This window comes from Vicugna pacos, chromosome 29 (assembly GCF_048564905.1).
Source record: "Vicugna pacos chromosome 29, VicPac4, whole genome shotgun sequence".
In the NCBI taxonomy this organism is placed as follows: Eukaryota; Metazoa; Chordata; class Mammalia; order Artiodactyla; family Camelidae; genus Vicugna; species Vicugna pacos.
In genome coordinates this window covers 16,689,945-16,706,079 of record NC_133015.1, presented here as the reverse complement: position 1 = coordinate 16,706,079, position 16,135 = coordinate 16,689,945, and the positions used below count along the sequence as shown (strand labels likewise).

Genomic DNA, 16,135 nt, shown 5'->3' with positions numbered 1-16,135 from the left:
AACCTTATTTCTTCTACTTCCCCTATTTTTTCACCCCTGATGAATTTGTTTTTTGCCTTTACTTATTTTAGTTTCCAGACACCCCCTGAGGCTTTTTAGAATTTCACTGAACTCTACCAGGCTACGGTCAGTTACTCTACTGAATTTCTCACCAGATCTCTTTTCTAATTCTTTCCTGCTTTTATTTTGCTAATTCTCAATCCCTGGTCTAGTTTCTCTGTTTTCTCCCTTGTGAAGGAGATAGAGAAAGTCTTTGCTGTAAATTCATACTAGTCTCTGAAGTCCTTCTCCATTACCAGTGGTGCTCCAGGGTCCTTTTTCTAGATCTTCACTTGCAGAACCTCTCTTATTCTCTCCTGGTCCTGCCCCTCACTTTACCACTGTCTCCAGTCTCATGATGGGTAATTAGCCCATCATCTCCTCTGCTTACATCACAGTCCTGACTTCTGTCCTTCCAGCTCAGGAAGAAATGCTGCTGGTCTTCTACACGTGACATTGTTTGATACCACGTTGTCTCTGGTAGCAAGAGGGCCCCTTCTCCAGGACCTTGTTTTGTTGATAGAACCCCCCCCCCACATCTGCATTGACTGAGATGTCCAGCCACCACTCTCCTAGAGCATTTCCTTCTCATGATCCTATTACGTCTCATACTCTTTTTCTTCTTCCTTTTGCTTTAGAACTCAAAAGAGAATCTATATGTGTTGTTTCTTCATCCTCAACCACTTTCAGTCTGGTTCTTGATTCTCCCTGGCTCTGAAACCTTTGTTCTTGAAGGCCACCAATGAGAGCAGGCCCAGTCTCCTTTGGGTTTTTTTTTTTTTTTCCCTTCTTCCTTAGATCCCACTTTCAACTTCTGGTGGCACTTAACCTAGCTGACAATACATTCTGGCAAGTCTCTTCTGGCTGCTGCCACCCCACATGCTTCAGCTTTCCAGCACAGAGTTGAAAGTGTGGACTTCAGGCAGCTTTAGGCAGACTGTGGGTTTGGGCTGTATCTGATCCATCACCTACTGTGACTGTGCCTCGTCTCCCCTTTTGAAAACGGGATTGTAATACCTACTGCGTAGGGTTGTTGGGGAAATTAAATAACGTGCTCGGGATATATTAGATGTTAGTGTTTTGCGTCTTTATACTCCAAAGTGCCTAGTGTACAGTTTTTAGCATCACATGCTTTTAATAGTTAATGAACAGATGTTTCATAGAAGACTATACACTTGCCCCCCCAAATTTATATGATCCAGCCTGACATAACACGATTTTATTTTTAAATTCCCCAATTCAAATGATACCACTTTTTATGCCATTTTTGCCAGGACAAGTTAGAGACAGAATTATGTGAAGATGACAATTAAATGACTCTGCTGTTTCCCAGGCTCCCCTTCAGTTGGGGACAGATGGTAGTCTGTGGTTCATTGTCCCTCCGGGTTAGAGTTCACTGGAACTACAAATAGTGGTCATAGTAGCCAAAGTCAGGGACAATATTTGCCAACACTTACATCATGGTGATAGGACAGCCTCATTTCTATGGTAGCAGGTTATTCTCGGTAAATATACTACTGTGACTGTGCCTTGATACCAAACTGAAAAGGTCAACTGTGAGTAAGATTTTTAAAAATCAGTATTTTAAGATTATTAATATATATTGTGCTGGCATTAACTGATAATGTGATTCCCCCCCCATACTATATTTCAGCTTTCAAGGTGGTGCTGTTGAAAAAGCTATGAAAATGTCAGTGTAAGACCAGTGATCATGGACTTAAAAAATTCTGATACATCAGACATTATCACTATTAGGATAAATTTATATGATAAGCAATGTTCATTAACAAACTGACGTTTTCTTCTGAAGACTGAAGAAAGTGAGTAGTTAGGAATATAATGAGTAAATTAAAGAAATCAAGGAGAAATTTACTACCTCACTGAAAAGCATTATTAGATGTCACCATCTATACATAAAACATGTGTCTATACCTTCATATGTACACATAGACATTCAGATATATGTGATTTCTCACTAGATTTTGCAAGTTATATAGTCAATGAATTTTAGAGTTTGAAAGGCCATGAGAAATGACCTAGTCCAATTCCTCACTGAGCAGTTGTGGAAACTGAAGCCCGGGATTAATATCTTGACCAGGATGACATTAACTCGTGGCAGAATGAAGACTAGAATCCATGCCTCCTGGCTCTTTGTCCAAGGTCTTTCCATGTACCCAGTTGCTCTTTACTTCACATAAAATAAGAAATATTTTAATAACCTTGTAAGAGGAAATTCAGCTGGATGTGTTATGTAAGAAACAGAATGTCATAACAAGAATTGTGGAGGAAAGGATAAAAGGGAAGCTCTTTTAGGGCTGAAACATTACTCCATTATCTTCTCGAGGCCCATTTCCACTTTTACAGTAGTTACAATTGCTTAAGGAGCTCATCTTGGTACTTTGTACTGTCATAAGATCTCAATTCAACTTCACAGTCTTTACTACATGCTTAGAATATTCTCTGCTTAGTATTTGTTTGGATTGGTATAGTGATTTCTGTTAAGCAGTAGAAAACTCATCAAACTCCCTCCATCTTCCTTGGCTAATTTAGCTGTCAAAAATTTCACTTTAAGGGGGGAACACATTTTCTCTTTTTTTGTTTTTAGAAGGGAAGTCATTACACAGGATATTGGTTCAAGAGATGAGTCCAACACAACATCCATAGGAAACTTACACAACGTGCTGGAGGCAGGTCCATATCTATACTGTACCCCATGTACCGACCGGAGTGCATTCACAGCTTTATAAGCTGCAGATTCCTGTGAGGTTGAATACAGAAATGATATCACTTATATCATTGCATTGAAACCTTAAGGAATACTGGCATGTTGTCTGAGCCTTAGGGGTCATTAATTTGGAGAGCCAGGATAGGCACATTAATTAATAGTTTAATAATAATTCTGTTACATGATACATTTTTGCAGTACATTTTAGAACACATTATTAAGTCTCACAGTGAGCCAGTGATCACTAATATTTCTGTATACAGGCAAGAAAGGAAGGCTCAGCGAGGTTAATGGGCCAGCAAGGTGTAGAGTTGGGATAAGCACTCGGTTTCTGATGCAGATTTAGTGTTCTGTCCTCTTCCCTTTATGGTTCAGGTACACCCACTTCTATAAATTACAAACTGCTTGACAGGGCAGGGCCCCTGTCAGTCTTAGTCAGAGCTACACATACAGTAGTTAGCAGTGTGTCTGTGCATAACTGACACTTAATCAATATTTCTTGCATGAATGTTGAGTAAGCATAGATCTGCAAGAATATCAAGATAATCTTATTGATCCTTAAGTACATACTCCAGTGGCTAGGTACAAGGTATTTAAAACACATTTGGATCAATTAAGAAGCCAGTTCCTTCGGTGAGAATGACTTCGCTTGCTCTCTGTTTGTCCCCACTGGGAATGGAAACAATTTCAGAGTGCTTCCTGGCATCTGAGGTTACACATGCCTCTGACAGAGCTCATCCAAGCTCCGCTGAGATAGAAACTCCTACCAATGCCCCAAGTCAGGAAAAATAAGCCCCATCAACTGCAAAAAGGTGAACATTCTAACACGAACTAGAATGATACAGGCTACCCTTGAAAATATTTTCAAGTGGTATAAAAGCATTAGTTTCAACAGGGAGTTTGAGAAGTATTGTATGACCAGCGAGAGGAAAAGAATAGAAGTCTGTTGAAACCAGTATACAACTCTCCTATTTCCATTTGCCTGTGAATAATTTAATATGGCCACTGAAGCTCTCTGGGCAGCGTGATGCTGTGTGTTGGACCCGGCTTCAGCTTGCTGTCCTCACTCACCTCAAGGATGCAGAAAGCAGCACTGGCGGCAAATGCCACCCTTGATGGATATTCAGGACCTGGCAGGCATTTATTATTGATCTCACTGATGATGGCAGTCTCCTCACAGGAGCCAGCAGAAGAGGAATGTAAACACCATAATGAGGGAGCTTTAAGGAGAAAGTGCTAAGACTTTTAACATCTTCTCCAATGGTCTCAGCAATATTCCATGGCAAAGGCAGACATTTCTACATTTAGAAGATGACTGCATTCTGCTGGTGAGGAGACCTTTGTTGGTCATTATTTCAGATGATTAAACTCAAGGGGGGAAAAATCTTTTGAGAAAAACAAACTATTGAGGAAAAAACAAGCTTTGCCTATTTTCAAACATATGCCTAGTTTCAGCCCTTTGAGCTCATGGTACTTCTGCCACTTGGCGGGAGCAGGCTGATGAAAGGTTTAGATGTGATTCTCCCACAAAGAGTGGAAACTTCATCAAATTTTCTAAGAATTATTTTCCAGGGTGGCACCTGTTGGAAAGAGTTTAAGCAATTCTTCCTTTCTCCATTGCATCTGTTTTCCAATTGTCCGGAAGGACCCAGGCCTCACTTGTTGGACCTCGGCTTAGTAAGGTGTATATTTTTCTACTTAAATATTTTCATATTTAAAGCAATTTAGTGACCCAAAAATGCTAGCAGAAGCACTCCTGCATATTGATGGAATGCTTTTGAACAAGTTTAATAGAATTCAGGGGTTTCTGGTTAACATTCAGAGACAACGTAGTTTCAGAGAATTGGTTTTTTGTTGTTGTTATACGAGGCCATTTTTAGTTTTGGAGAATTGTAATCTTGGTTTTAGCGATTCAATTTATCTGCAGCCCACTAACAGGATTTCTCAATGGTGGCACTACTGACATTTTGGACTAAATCATTCTTTGCTGTGGGAGGCGGTCCTGTGCAAAGTAGGATGTTTCACAGCATCCTTGGCCTCTACCCAGCAGATGTCAATAGCATGTCCTGCCCCTGTTGTGACAATCAAAAATTGTCTCCAACATTGTCCAGTGTCCCTTGGGAGGCAAATTCATAGTCAGTTATGAACCACTGATTCTCTCCTTATAACACATCCTCCAATGCAAGACAAAAGGAAAATAGGCTTAACTTCTGGTGGGAAGATAAGTTCAAAATATGGAGACCATTCTCCTGTGATAGTTGTGATATATTGCATTACTCCAGATACTCTGTTGTGAGACTGTAAGTAGGCACTATGCCCCACTGAGAACGGGCTGAACATTTGCCTGTAGAAACATCGTGGTGCAAGGTGGTTAGGGTGCCAGGTCAGCAGGAACGAGAAACCTATTTGACCCACTGAGGAGCTGAAGAGTATCACTGTCAACCATCATCCCCCTCCCCCCCTTTACAGTATTTCTCAAGAGAGAGAATTTGCTCAGAATTCTTGCATGAAACACTAAGAACAGAGTTCTTTTGGACAGAATACAAGTCTTCCCCCAGGCCACCTTCTGACCTCCTCATGGTCCTCATTCTTTCCAGGTCCTAGGTATCTAGATCAGGAATTCCAGCAACCCCAAGCAACTGGGGTAGGATTTGGAGGTCAAGGTAGAGGGAGAAAGAGGATGCTTCTCTTTTATAAAAACTTTCAAATTCAAGTAAAACATACATTCAGAAATGTACACAAATTTTAAGTTTATAGCTTAATGAACGATCGCAAGTTGCACACACAGATGTAACCATCGTCCAGGAAAGAATAGGGCGTCAACAGCTGCCCAAAGCCCGCCCTGCCCCCTCCCAATCTCAGCTCCCTCCCTCTTCCTCACTTCTAACACTGTGTACTAGTTTGGCCTGGCTTTGAACTTTAACGGCCTTTAGATGCTATAGGCTCTGAACTGGATTCCCTTTGTGAGGAATTATGCCTTACAGGGGATGGCTTGTTGAGTTCCTATAGTGAGGAGAGGGAGGAACCCTGCTTTTTCACTTTCAGCTAATCTCACGCCTGAAAGGCTGTTCATTCTTAGCATTAACTTGTCAGATACACACCCAGAGACTTAGTAGCATTAAGCAAATAGTGCTCATAAATTAAAACTTGCTTTTAATGAATGAGAGTCAGATTGTAATTTATGAACAATTATTTACTCAATAAAGTTAATTACAGCTTTGCATATGTGACGAAGCTGTGATACTAATCAAATCCATCCTGACATTTTCCATAGAATCTGTGGTAAGAATGTAAATAGGTTTTGAAATGATTGCATTTGAGAAGCAGCATAGAACAGTGGTCGAAAGCAACAATGCTCGAGCTAGATTTGGGGTGAATCCTGGCTTTGTCACTTAGTAGCTGTGTGTTCTTAGTCTAATTATCTAATTTCTTTAGGTTTCAGTTTCCTCATCTGTGAAGTTGGGATAATAATAGAGCATACAATTTATGAAAAATAAATGAGCTAATATATATGAAATGCTTATTAGGACAAACACAACACAATCTGTGTTTGCCATCATCATGACTACATAGAACCGTCTTAGCATTATAAAAGCATGAAACTGACACACATGCTCAGCTTCAAATACTTACCACGCAGCTGAAGTTGGGGATTGTTGCATATTTGTAGGAATAGGGATACAGCAACATCTGAGCGTATGCGTGAAAAGAGAGGTAAGCCCTGATGTGCTTCCGGTGTTTCCGGAGGAAGTTAGCTACAGCTTTCACTTCCGGTTCAGATTCTGGGAAGGGTCCGCAGTACGTGTCATCACAGGGGTGTGTAGAAGCTCCTTCTTCTGCAAGTTAGAAAATGGGGTGCAGGAGTGGGCAGGAGAGAAGCAAGAAACACAAACTAACATGGTTAAATTGATTTTTCTTTCATTTCTATGAACGTAAGATACTATTATGCAATTCATCTAATTTCTCATTTACAAATACCAATACTCCGAAAAATCCAAGATGAGTTCAGGCCTCCATACATCATAGGAGGTTAGCCTGAATAGGAAATCAGTGCTGCCCGTTTAACTGGGCCTGCACAAATTACGCTTAAGGGCTGTCTCTATCAGCTGGGGAGAACTAATTCTATGTTGTCCCCCAGAGCAGTTTCGCCTGTTTATATGCTCCATGATTCTGACACTTTCCTTCCGTAACACTCAACACACTTTTAAATAGTGTCAAAAATTTACTCATTTAACATTCACTCAATATTTACACTGTTCTGGGTGCCTGGGATACAATGGAAAGCAATACAGAAAGAAAGCTCTGCTCTAACAGAAACTGCATTCAGCCTGGATTCTTTGTTAGACTCTAATGTTCTGTGAAGGCAGGGACTGTGTCTTTCTCGCTGGGCACCTGACAGCTAGAATAGTCATACGGCAAGTGTCCAACAAATACTTGTTGAGTAAGTGAATGTCAGAGCAAAAGAAAAGGCTGGACATCTGTACAGGTGTCTGGTAAGACACCAATACTGATACATCAAGAAGAGGGAGGCAAGACAGAAATAATTCCACAGAACATGCCAGACCAATTTCTATTATATTTTTAGATCAGCTATATCCAAACAGGTTTTGTAAAACCCAAAAGGCTTCTTCAGTTATCTTAGGGGTCAGTGAGGGTTCAGTTAAGAAATCCTCAAAACCAAATTTTAATAATTTTTGAATTAAAAAATTATATAAGTCTCTGAAGGGGAGGAAGGAAAATAAGATTCACTCTAACAATCACAAAGTATTAAGGTTCCAAGGAATCTTGGAAATAATGACACTTTCCATAGTAATTTGGCATTCTGAGTCCTTATTATCCCTCCCTGACCCCTAGAGAACTATAACTCTTTCTATAACAAATGGAAAAAGTTTGGTGATTCTGTGTCACATACTCTGTTTCTGCTGAAAAGGAAAAGACAGCCAAGTCAGATCAGGCTAATTTTTGAGGACATTGTCTTGTTTATCCCACAGGAGAGTCAAGATGAGGAGCTTAGAGCAATTGTGGTTTTCCTCTTATGGGCCTAATTCTGGAGATGCCCCAAAAGCAAGTAGGATACGGATGGAGCTCAGCACTTAATATAAACACATAGCTGATATCCAAAGAGAGTGGGAAAAATAGACATCTGAGGAACATTGATGTACAACACTGTAAAGGAGAGTTCACAGATTGAGCAACAAATTCTAGAGGGAGCAGAAGTAATGAGCCAGAGAAATAAGGATTCACAATAATCCTAGTAAATATTCTCAAGGGCATACAGGAGAGCATTGGAAACATTAAATAGGGATAAGAAGTTGTTAAAAAAAAAAAAAAGAACCAGTGAGTTATAGTGGAAATAAAAAACTTAATTCATGGGTTGAATGAATACAGTTGATGAGTGATTGATGAGATGGAGTAAGTTTTGAAACATTCCCGGAAGGCATTAAAAAGGAACAAAGAATAGGAAAAATGAGAAAAAAAATTAAAGGGTATGAAAAATAGAATAATTGTCAACATCTGATTAATAGGGCTTCTAAAAGAGAAAAAAAAGTTAAATATTTGAAGAACTGCTAATTGAAATTTTGCCACAATTAAGGAAAAATTGAATGGGCTTATTGTGCACCAAAAAAAAAAAAAAAGAAAAGAGAAAAGGGACAATATTAACACTTTGAAACAGTAAAATGAAATTTAAGAAAAGGAAACAATTCCAGAGAAGCAGGTCGTCTATAAAGGAAGAAAAATTAGATTCACATCTGACGTTTTAAATTGCAGCAGTAGAGTAATATTTTCAAAATACTTTTGAAAAAGGAAACTTGAATCCACACTGACTATAGTTGAACTCTTACTGAAATGTGAAAGTAAAATAAAGATGTCATAGTTATCGTGGCCTATTTTCATTGGTTATTGTTTCATTTTCAATGTTTTACTTTTAGGTATAGCTTTTAAATTTCACATAATACAAAGTACAAAATTTTGAATTTTTAAAAAGATTTTAATTTTCACAGATTTTTGCCAGTTGCTTGCTAAGATTGTTACTGTTCACACTTCCACAAGCAGTGTGTGAGTACAGTCTCTCCTTAATCCTTGCCCAAGATACCCTGAAAGTGTATCACCTTTTGATTTTTGCCAGTTTGATGGCAAACATTTCATTTGCCTCCTTTACTGCAAGTATGTTTGAGCGGCGATTCATATGTTGACTCTGGACTGGACTCTGCTCTGAATTGCTTCATCATGTCCTTAGCTCATGCTGGTTTCTCCTGGACTGTTTATCTTTTCTTGCCCATGTATAAAAGAGCTTTGTGTAGATGTTTGTCATCTGCGTTGCATTTTATCCTTGATTTTATAATTTTTCTGTTCAGTTGTTTATGATTACTTCTATCATTTTAGACATTCTAAATTTTGTATAATTACGATGTCTTTTCTTTTTGAACAGCTCTTGGGTTTCCTGTCTTGGTTAAGAAAGTTCTTCCTATTCTGAAAGATTTTAGGTAATTTATAGACTTTCTTCTGAGAACTTTATTTTCTTTTTCCATCTAAGTGTTTAATCCTTCTGGATTTATTTTTATACATATGGAACGTATGGTTATACTTTCAGTTTTTCTATATTGATAATCAATTCTATCAGCATTATTTATTAAATATTCTATCATTTCTCAGTGAATTGAAATACCACCTTGGTCATATATTAAAGTCTACTGTATTTGTGAATCTTGGGTTTGTATTCTTGGCTTCTCTGTTCTGCTGATCTATTTGACTAGCTCCATACTGTCACCCTGTCAATCTGTAGTAGCATTAAGTTATGCCCTAATACCAGGCAAGACAAATTTCCCTTACTATTATTTTTTTTTTAGTTTTATTGGCTTTTCAGGGTCTATTTATTTTTCCATAAAAACTTTATGATCATTTGATCAATTCCCCAGAACATAAAGCGAAATGAAAAACTATGTTGAGATTAATTGGAATTGCATTAAATTTATACTGATTTTGGGATGATATTACTATATAGAGTCACCCAATCCAAGAACATGTTATGCCATTGCATTTGCTCAGATGGCGTTTCATGTTCTTCAGTACATTTTATCATTTTCTCCTTTAGTATATCTTCTTGGTTGTTGTTGTTGCTGTTATTATTATGAATTGGTAACTATTTTTAAAATGGTCTTCTCAGAGTGCGGTGGTAGAAGTCACTTCATGACACCACCAGAGTTCCTCCCATCCTCTCCCTTCCTGTCCTCCACCTCCAGCTCCATCCAATATAACTGGGAATTAGTTGCCCAAACTATTTCTTTAAACTTCATTTGGGAGGCTTATGTGCTATCAAAATAAAAATGTGACCCATTGAGCAAATTTTACATTAAATATTATATATACATCATTTACATATATAAACAAACATAGTGTTCTAACTTAAAGATAATATCATATTTGGAATAATGAGTAACAATTCAATTGACATTTCCTTAGAAAATCAGACCCTCTTCTAAATAATATTCTAAGGTGCTAAAGATAAATTACTTGCTTTGTTACAGTGTCAAAAAAACGCATTTAATTCTTCAGTGTTTTCATTTTTTATTTTCTCTGTACATTGTAACTATTTTAAGCTACTCCTGAGTTTCATAGAGGCTAAAGACTTGTTTTTCAACTAACATTGGGTAGGAATTGCGTCCTTTATCCTTTATAAGGGAAGAAAAACCAAACTTACTGATTTTCTTCTTCAAGATTAAGTAGCAAGAGGGATAAAGATTTGGTACTGAAAACAGGGCCAGCGCAGTGGTTCCTTTTGGAGTGGGGAACAATTGGGGCTGTAGCTGGAGATGTGGGTGCTAAGTGCCTGGTATCCCTGGCCACATAGCCACAGTGAGACACCTCTGTTACTTGAAGAACTTGCCTTATCCTCATTATCCTCACTAGATCTTCTCTGGTTAGGCTTGAGCCCCCCTTATGTAGCTTCTCACAGAGCTTGAAATAGTCTCCTTCCTTGGCTTTTGACACACTGTTATTTTTCTTCCAACAAGGCTGTTCTTTCCTTCTCGGTCCTCTTTATGGGTTTCTCTATATCAGTCCCTTAAAAGAAGGAATAGCCAGTTGTTCTGCCCTTAGTCCATTTTCTCCAGTGATCTCTCTCTTCAGTGAATACGGCTTCTTCAGCTACTACTTGTAGACTGATGCTTTCATTCATTCAACTAGTATTTACTATGTACGTGCCATGTACCACAGGCTGGGATATGACGATGAACAAAGCAAAGGTTTCTGCCTTGTAGAGCTTACATTCTAACAGTGGCCATGATGTTGATGGGGAGACAATAAGCAACACAGTGAATAAGTAATTACACTGTAGTAGGAAGATGTGGTGGGAAAGAGAAAAATGCAGAGGAGGGTAATAAAGATCAGGAATTCTGGGGAGATGAGTTGCAATTATAAAGATGGTGATGAGGATTATTCTCAGAAGCTGACTTTTGAGCAGACTTGAAGAACACAGGGAGTTAGCCATAGTTTTAGGCAGAGGGAACAGCCATTGCAGAGACTCCAAGGCCTGGAGTGTGTGGCCAGTGTGGAGGGAGCCAAGTGTTGAGGAGAAGGTAGAGATTGATGATATCAGACATCAGTGGGGGCCCAGACCATGTAAAGTTTTATAGGCTGGTTTATGTCCTGTGGGTGAGTAAATTGGGAAGTCACTGTAGCACTTTGAGCTGAGGATTGACAACATCTGACTTACAATTCAAAGGCTCATTCTGTCTGAGGAGAGAGACAGACAGTGTGTTGCGGGGGTGGGAGGATGTGTACAAAGGTAGAAACTGTGAGACTGGTTAGAAGACTCCTACAGTAATTTGGATGGGAGATGGTGGCTTGGACCAAGGTGGTAGTAATCGAGGTGGTCAGGAGTGGTTGGAATCTGGAGCTATTCTGAAAGTAAAAACAAAAGGATTTCCTAATGGATTAGATGAAGGTATAAAAAAAAGGAGTTCAAGTTTATTCCATGGTTTTAGACTTGAGTGATTGGAAGCTTGGAGTTGCCATCAACTGAACTGAGAAATGGAAGAACAGGTCTGGCAGAGTAAAGATTAAGTGTTCAGTTTTGGATATTTTGAGTTTGAGATGTCTGTTAGATACCCCTGTCGAGGTGGCAAGTAGGTGTTATACACAGGAGTTTGGGAGAATGTTTTAGGCTGAAGATACACATTTAGGAGTCAGAAGCATGTGGTAGAGGATGAGATCGCTAAAGGAATGACCACACATAGAGAGGAGAAAAGGTCTAAGACTGACCCCTGGACATGCCAGTGATCAGCAAAAATAGACTGAAAAGAAATGACCAAGCAACCAATGAGTTTAGAAGAGAGTTGAATATTCCAGAGGCCAAGTGAAGCTAAACGTAGTGAAAAATAGAGCATGATCCATTTTGTCAGTGCGGCTTAGGAATCAAGTAAGATGAGGTCAAGATTTGACTGCTGTATTTAGCAGCATGAGGAATGATTTGATGAGAGTATAACACTATGTGTAGTGAGCTTAGACTACAGGGAGAGGATTAGATACTTCAAAAAGGAACAAAGAAATGGGGCAGTTGCTGGTAGAAGATGTGGAGACAAGAAAAGGATTTTTTCAGGTAGAAGGATTACCAGCATGTTTTTATACTGAGGGGGAAAAGTCCAGTAGAGAACAAACACCCCACCTAACCAGCCAAAAAGACAACAGAACAAAAGAGCTGGGGAAATTCCTGGAGCAGTATTCTTGAGTAGGCAAGCAGACATGGGATCTAGCGTGAGTCAATGACTTGAATCTCCATCTCTAGCTTCAAACTCATGTATACAGTAGCCTTATGCACATCTCCACTTGCTTGTCTCAAGAGGCTCTGGAAGCTCAAGATGTCCTTAGATGAAACCATCTCTCTCTTTCCTACCCACCAACTTGACTTTTGCTATGTTTCTTGGTCTGTTTCCCTCATTCTAGTGGCCTAAGTCAGAAACGTAGGTGGAGCAATTCTTGAGGTTTTCTTCTCCCTTGTCCCTCCATTCAATTGGAGAGCAAACTTGGTTGATCTTGTCTGCTGAATCTATGCCACTTCCAGCCAACAAAGTTCAGGCCCCCATTCATTCCCGTGCATTATCAGAAGAGTTCCCTATATTCAGACTGTCCTGCCTTCTCAACAAAGTCATGGTCATCTTCTAAAAACATAAATATGATCTTACTGTTCTGCTGCTTGAAATCCTTCAGTGGTTGCCTTCCAGATGAAGTTCTGGAATCTTGACTCCAGCTTAAAAGCCATAGAAGTAATGTGATCAAAGTGTTTGAATGGAGCAGTGATAGGTACTATAGTTTATCTCGTATGTGTGTTTTCCTGTCTTAAAAAACAATTCGTGAATTTTGTCCTGTTGCTGTACAGATAGGACTGTGATTGCTAATTTGCCATTTACTAGATAATTTCACATACTTTCTATGGCTCTGTAAATTTCAAGACTGTATAGTTTCTCCTTCCTTGGAAGTCAGGGTCGTGCTCCCTCCCTCTGACCAGATGCTTATGGGATAAGGCCCTTCATGTTTTTGGTTGACCTGCTTGAAATTTTAGTTTCTATCGGTCTGCCTCAAACCTTCTACTTGTCCTCCTACTACACTATTGGTCATTTTCTTGAGGTTCCATGCACTTTGTCTTTATGACTTGGCACATGCTGTTTCTTTTGTCTGAAGCATCTCTTTTCCTCAGTCTGATCTTACATGTCCTCCAATGCTCCATTCAGTTACCACTTCTCAGCACCTGCTCCAGTGCTCTTAGGCTGGGTCAGGTGCCTGTCCTCTGTGCTCATAATACCCTTTACCTGCGTTTGTCATAAAACTTCGTGTCCTGTGTTAAAATTGTAGGCATCCCCATTTCCCTATGTGATTAAGCATAGCACAGCATTTAACCAATATTGGGTATGTAATAAACTAAAAAAATTTTATTTCATAATTATCACACATGAGTTAAACTGCCTTATATTAAGAAGGGCCATGTCTTGATTTAATGCTGTTTGCCTGAGAAACACATTAGACATTGGAATATTCTATAGCATTTTATGGATTGGCATCCTGCCAATGTTATTTACCACAGATTAAGTATTGATTCAGCAGCAGAATGGGAATGTCACATTGAGAATTCTTTCTGCTAGTGTTTCTCTCTGATATTTTTTGCTTTTCCTATACCAACCCTGTCTTTAAAAAATAAAATCTGAATTCTGAATAGTGGGGCCTCTAAGAGGGAAATAAATTAATTCAGGTGGAAAGAAAACCACTAAAGCAATTTAATTTTATTTATAGCCTTTTGGGGGCACTATCCAGGCTTTACTAAAATGTGAAGAAACAGCTCACAAATATTATTGAACAGTAAGTCCTTTGGGGATTTTAAGTAGCTGTGCTGGGTATACAATTTGAAGAGTCCTGTCCAGATGTGGCTTCAGTTACACAGATTCTGATCAGAAATATCGAACGAATAACAGAAGATCAAGAAAGCAGGAAGCTAAAGCACCAGGACACAACAAGGAAACAAAAAACACTGAAAAAGAACTTAATACCCAGGAAACAATGATAAATCAGGCTTCTAGGGGAACAGAACAAGAATCGTTAAAACCCGTCACTCTAGGTTCTAGGAGCATGAGGTTATTAGTTTTCTCTTAGTTTATGGGGGCCAATATATTGTTTCTGTAGCTAAAACAACATTCTCTTTCCCATCTTTACATGCAGAACTACTGCAGAATATATAACAAGATCTCTGCAGTGCAGAGTCTTGTCAAATAAAGCTGCATACATCTCTGTTCTGAACACTTCAGCAATTTAACTTCCATACCATACATCGCCTCTTTAGTTTTTGAGTATTGAGATGCGAAACTCTACAAGGACCTCATAAATCTAGACAGAAGACAAGATGTGGGCATATGAGCAATTTAGACAAGCCAATGTAGGATATGATACAATTGTAAAGTGTACATTGCAGACTAAGTACACTCGAGCGTGAGAGAAGAAGGGAACAGGAAGGTGAGGGGCCCTGATGAAGCTGCAGCAGCAGAGAAACTCAGTGGGACTCAGGGTGGATGAAACTTGAAAAAACATGATTTTACTTAAAAAAAAAAAAAGTAGTAGCTAGTCACACATTATAAAATTACTTAACTAAAAAATTGGTTTAGTTATCCTGATCAATAACTTTTAATTTATTCTTTTTTTTTAATTGGAGTATAGTCAATTTACAATGTTGTGTTAGTTTCTGGTGTACAGCATAGTGATTCAGTTTTATATATATATATATATACACACACACACACACATACATACATACATATATTCCTTTTCATGTTCTTTTTCATTATAGGCCATTACAAGGCATTGAATATAGTTCCCTGTGCTATACAGTAGGACCTTGTTTTTTTAAAATCTGTTTTATATGTAGTAGTTAGTATCTGTAAATCCCAAACTCCCAGTTTATCCCTCCACCCCCACCCCTTTGTGCCCTGGTAACCCAAAGTTTGTTTTCTATGTCTATGAATCTGTTTCTGTTTTGTAAATAAGTTCAATTGTTTCATTTTTAAAGATTTCACATAGAAGCAATGTACTCTTGTAATGGAGGAGAGAAAAGATAAATCGAATGGGTGTGCTTGGAATGAACCACAGGAGGGTGCCCTCACCATCAGCCGAGTGGGTGGGAGTGGGGAAAAAGTAGGCTGAGAACTGATGGATTAGAGAATGATTGCTATGACTCTTTGCAGCACTGATAGTTTATGGTTCCAGGCCAGAGGAAAAATTATTTTTCAGTGTGATTACATACTTAAGTTTCCTTAACATCCTTAGATGCCCCAGCCCCAGCCGTCGCTCGTGGGTCCTGCTCCCTCACCCCTCCCACACTCCTTTGCCTTTGTCTCTCTCCTCCCTTCAGCCTGGGCTGTCCAGCTCCAATCTTGAGACCTGCCAAAGTCCTTCCACACCTGGAGGGCTCAGCTCAAAAGTCACTTGTCTACAGCTTTCCCATCTCATGCTTGTCAGAATTTCTCTTTCCTCTCCTCTGTGAGGGCTCAGATTTCACTCGGCCTCAAATCACCGCTGTTGTTGACTCGCTGGGTCTCCCTCACCAGACAGCTGGTTCCCAAGAACAAGAATTCAGTATTCCTATTTGCTTATCAGTCATAGCAGGGCTCAATAAATGTTTATTGTGTGAATCAGTCTGCCCTATAGCAAGGTCCCTCTTAGTCTATCACATTAAAATTCCTTGTGTTTCACATTTTAAGGTCCGTTTTATTGTAAGTTAAGGTTGTAGGAAAAGGTAGGAGATGGCACAAGAGTCTGAACAATGATGTTTTCTAGATTTCTGGCATGTCTGTGAAATATGTGCAAATAAAATTATACCTGAGAGTAAGACTA

General features: G+C 39.1%; 1 protein-coding gene across 2 annotated transcripts in view; it reads right to left on the bottom strand.

Annotated features, from left to right (window-relative positions):
* CPA6 (carboxypeptidase A6) overlaps positions 1–16,135 on the bottom strand; it is a 181,219-nt gene that overhangs the window by 973 nt on the left and 164,111 nt on the right. For both annotated transcript variants that reach the window (XM_015239606.3, XM_006204710.3), the window contains 2 exons: positions 6,398–6,600; positions 2,713–2,797 (listed from right to left, as the gene is read on the bottom strand). In XM_015239606.3, coding sequence (XP_015095092.1) covers positions 2,713–2,797; positions 6,398–6,600 — 288 coding nt within the window. The remainder of the gene's footprint in view (positions 1–2,712; positions 2,798–6,397; positions 6,601–16,135) is intronic.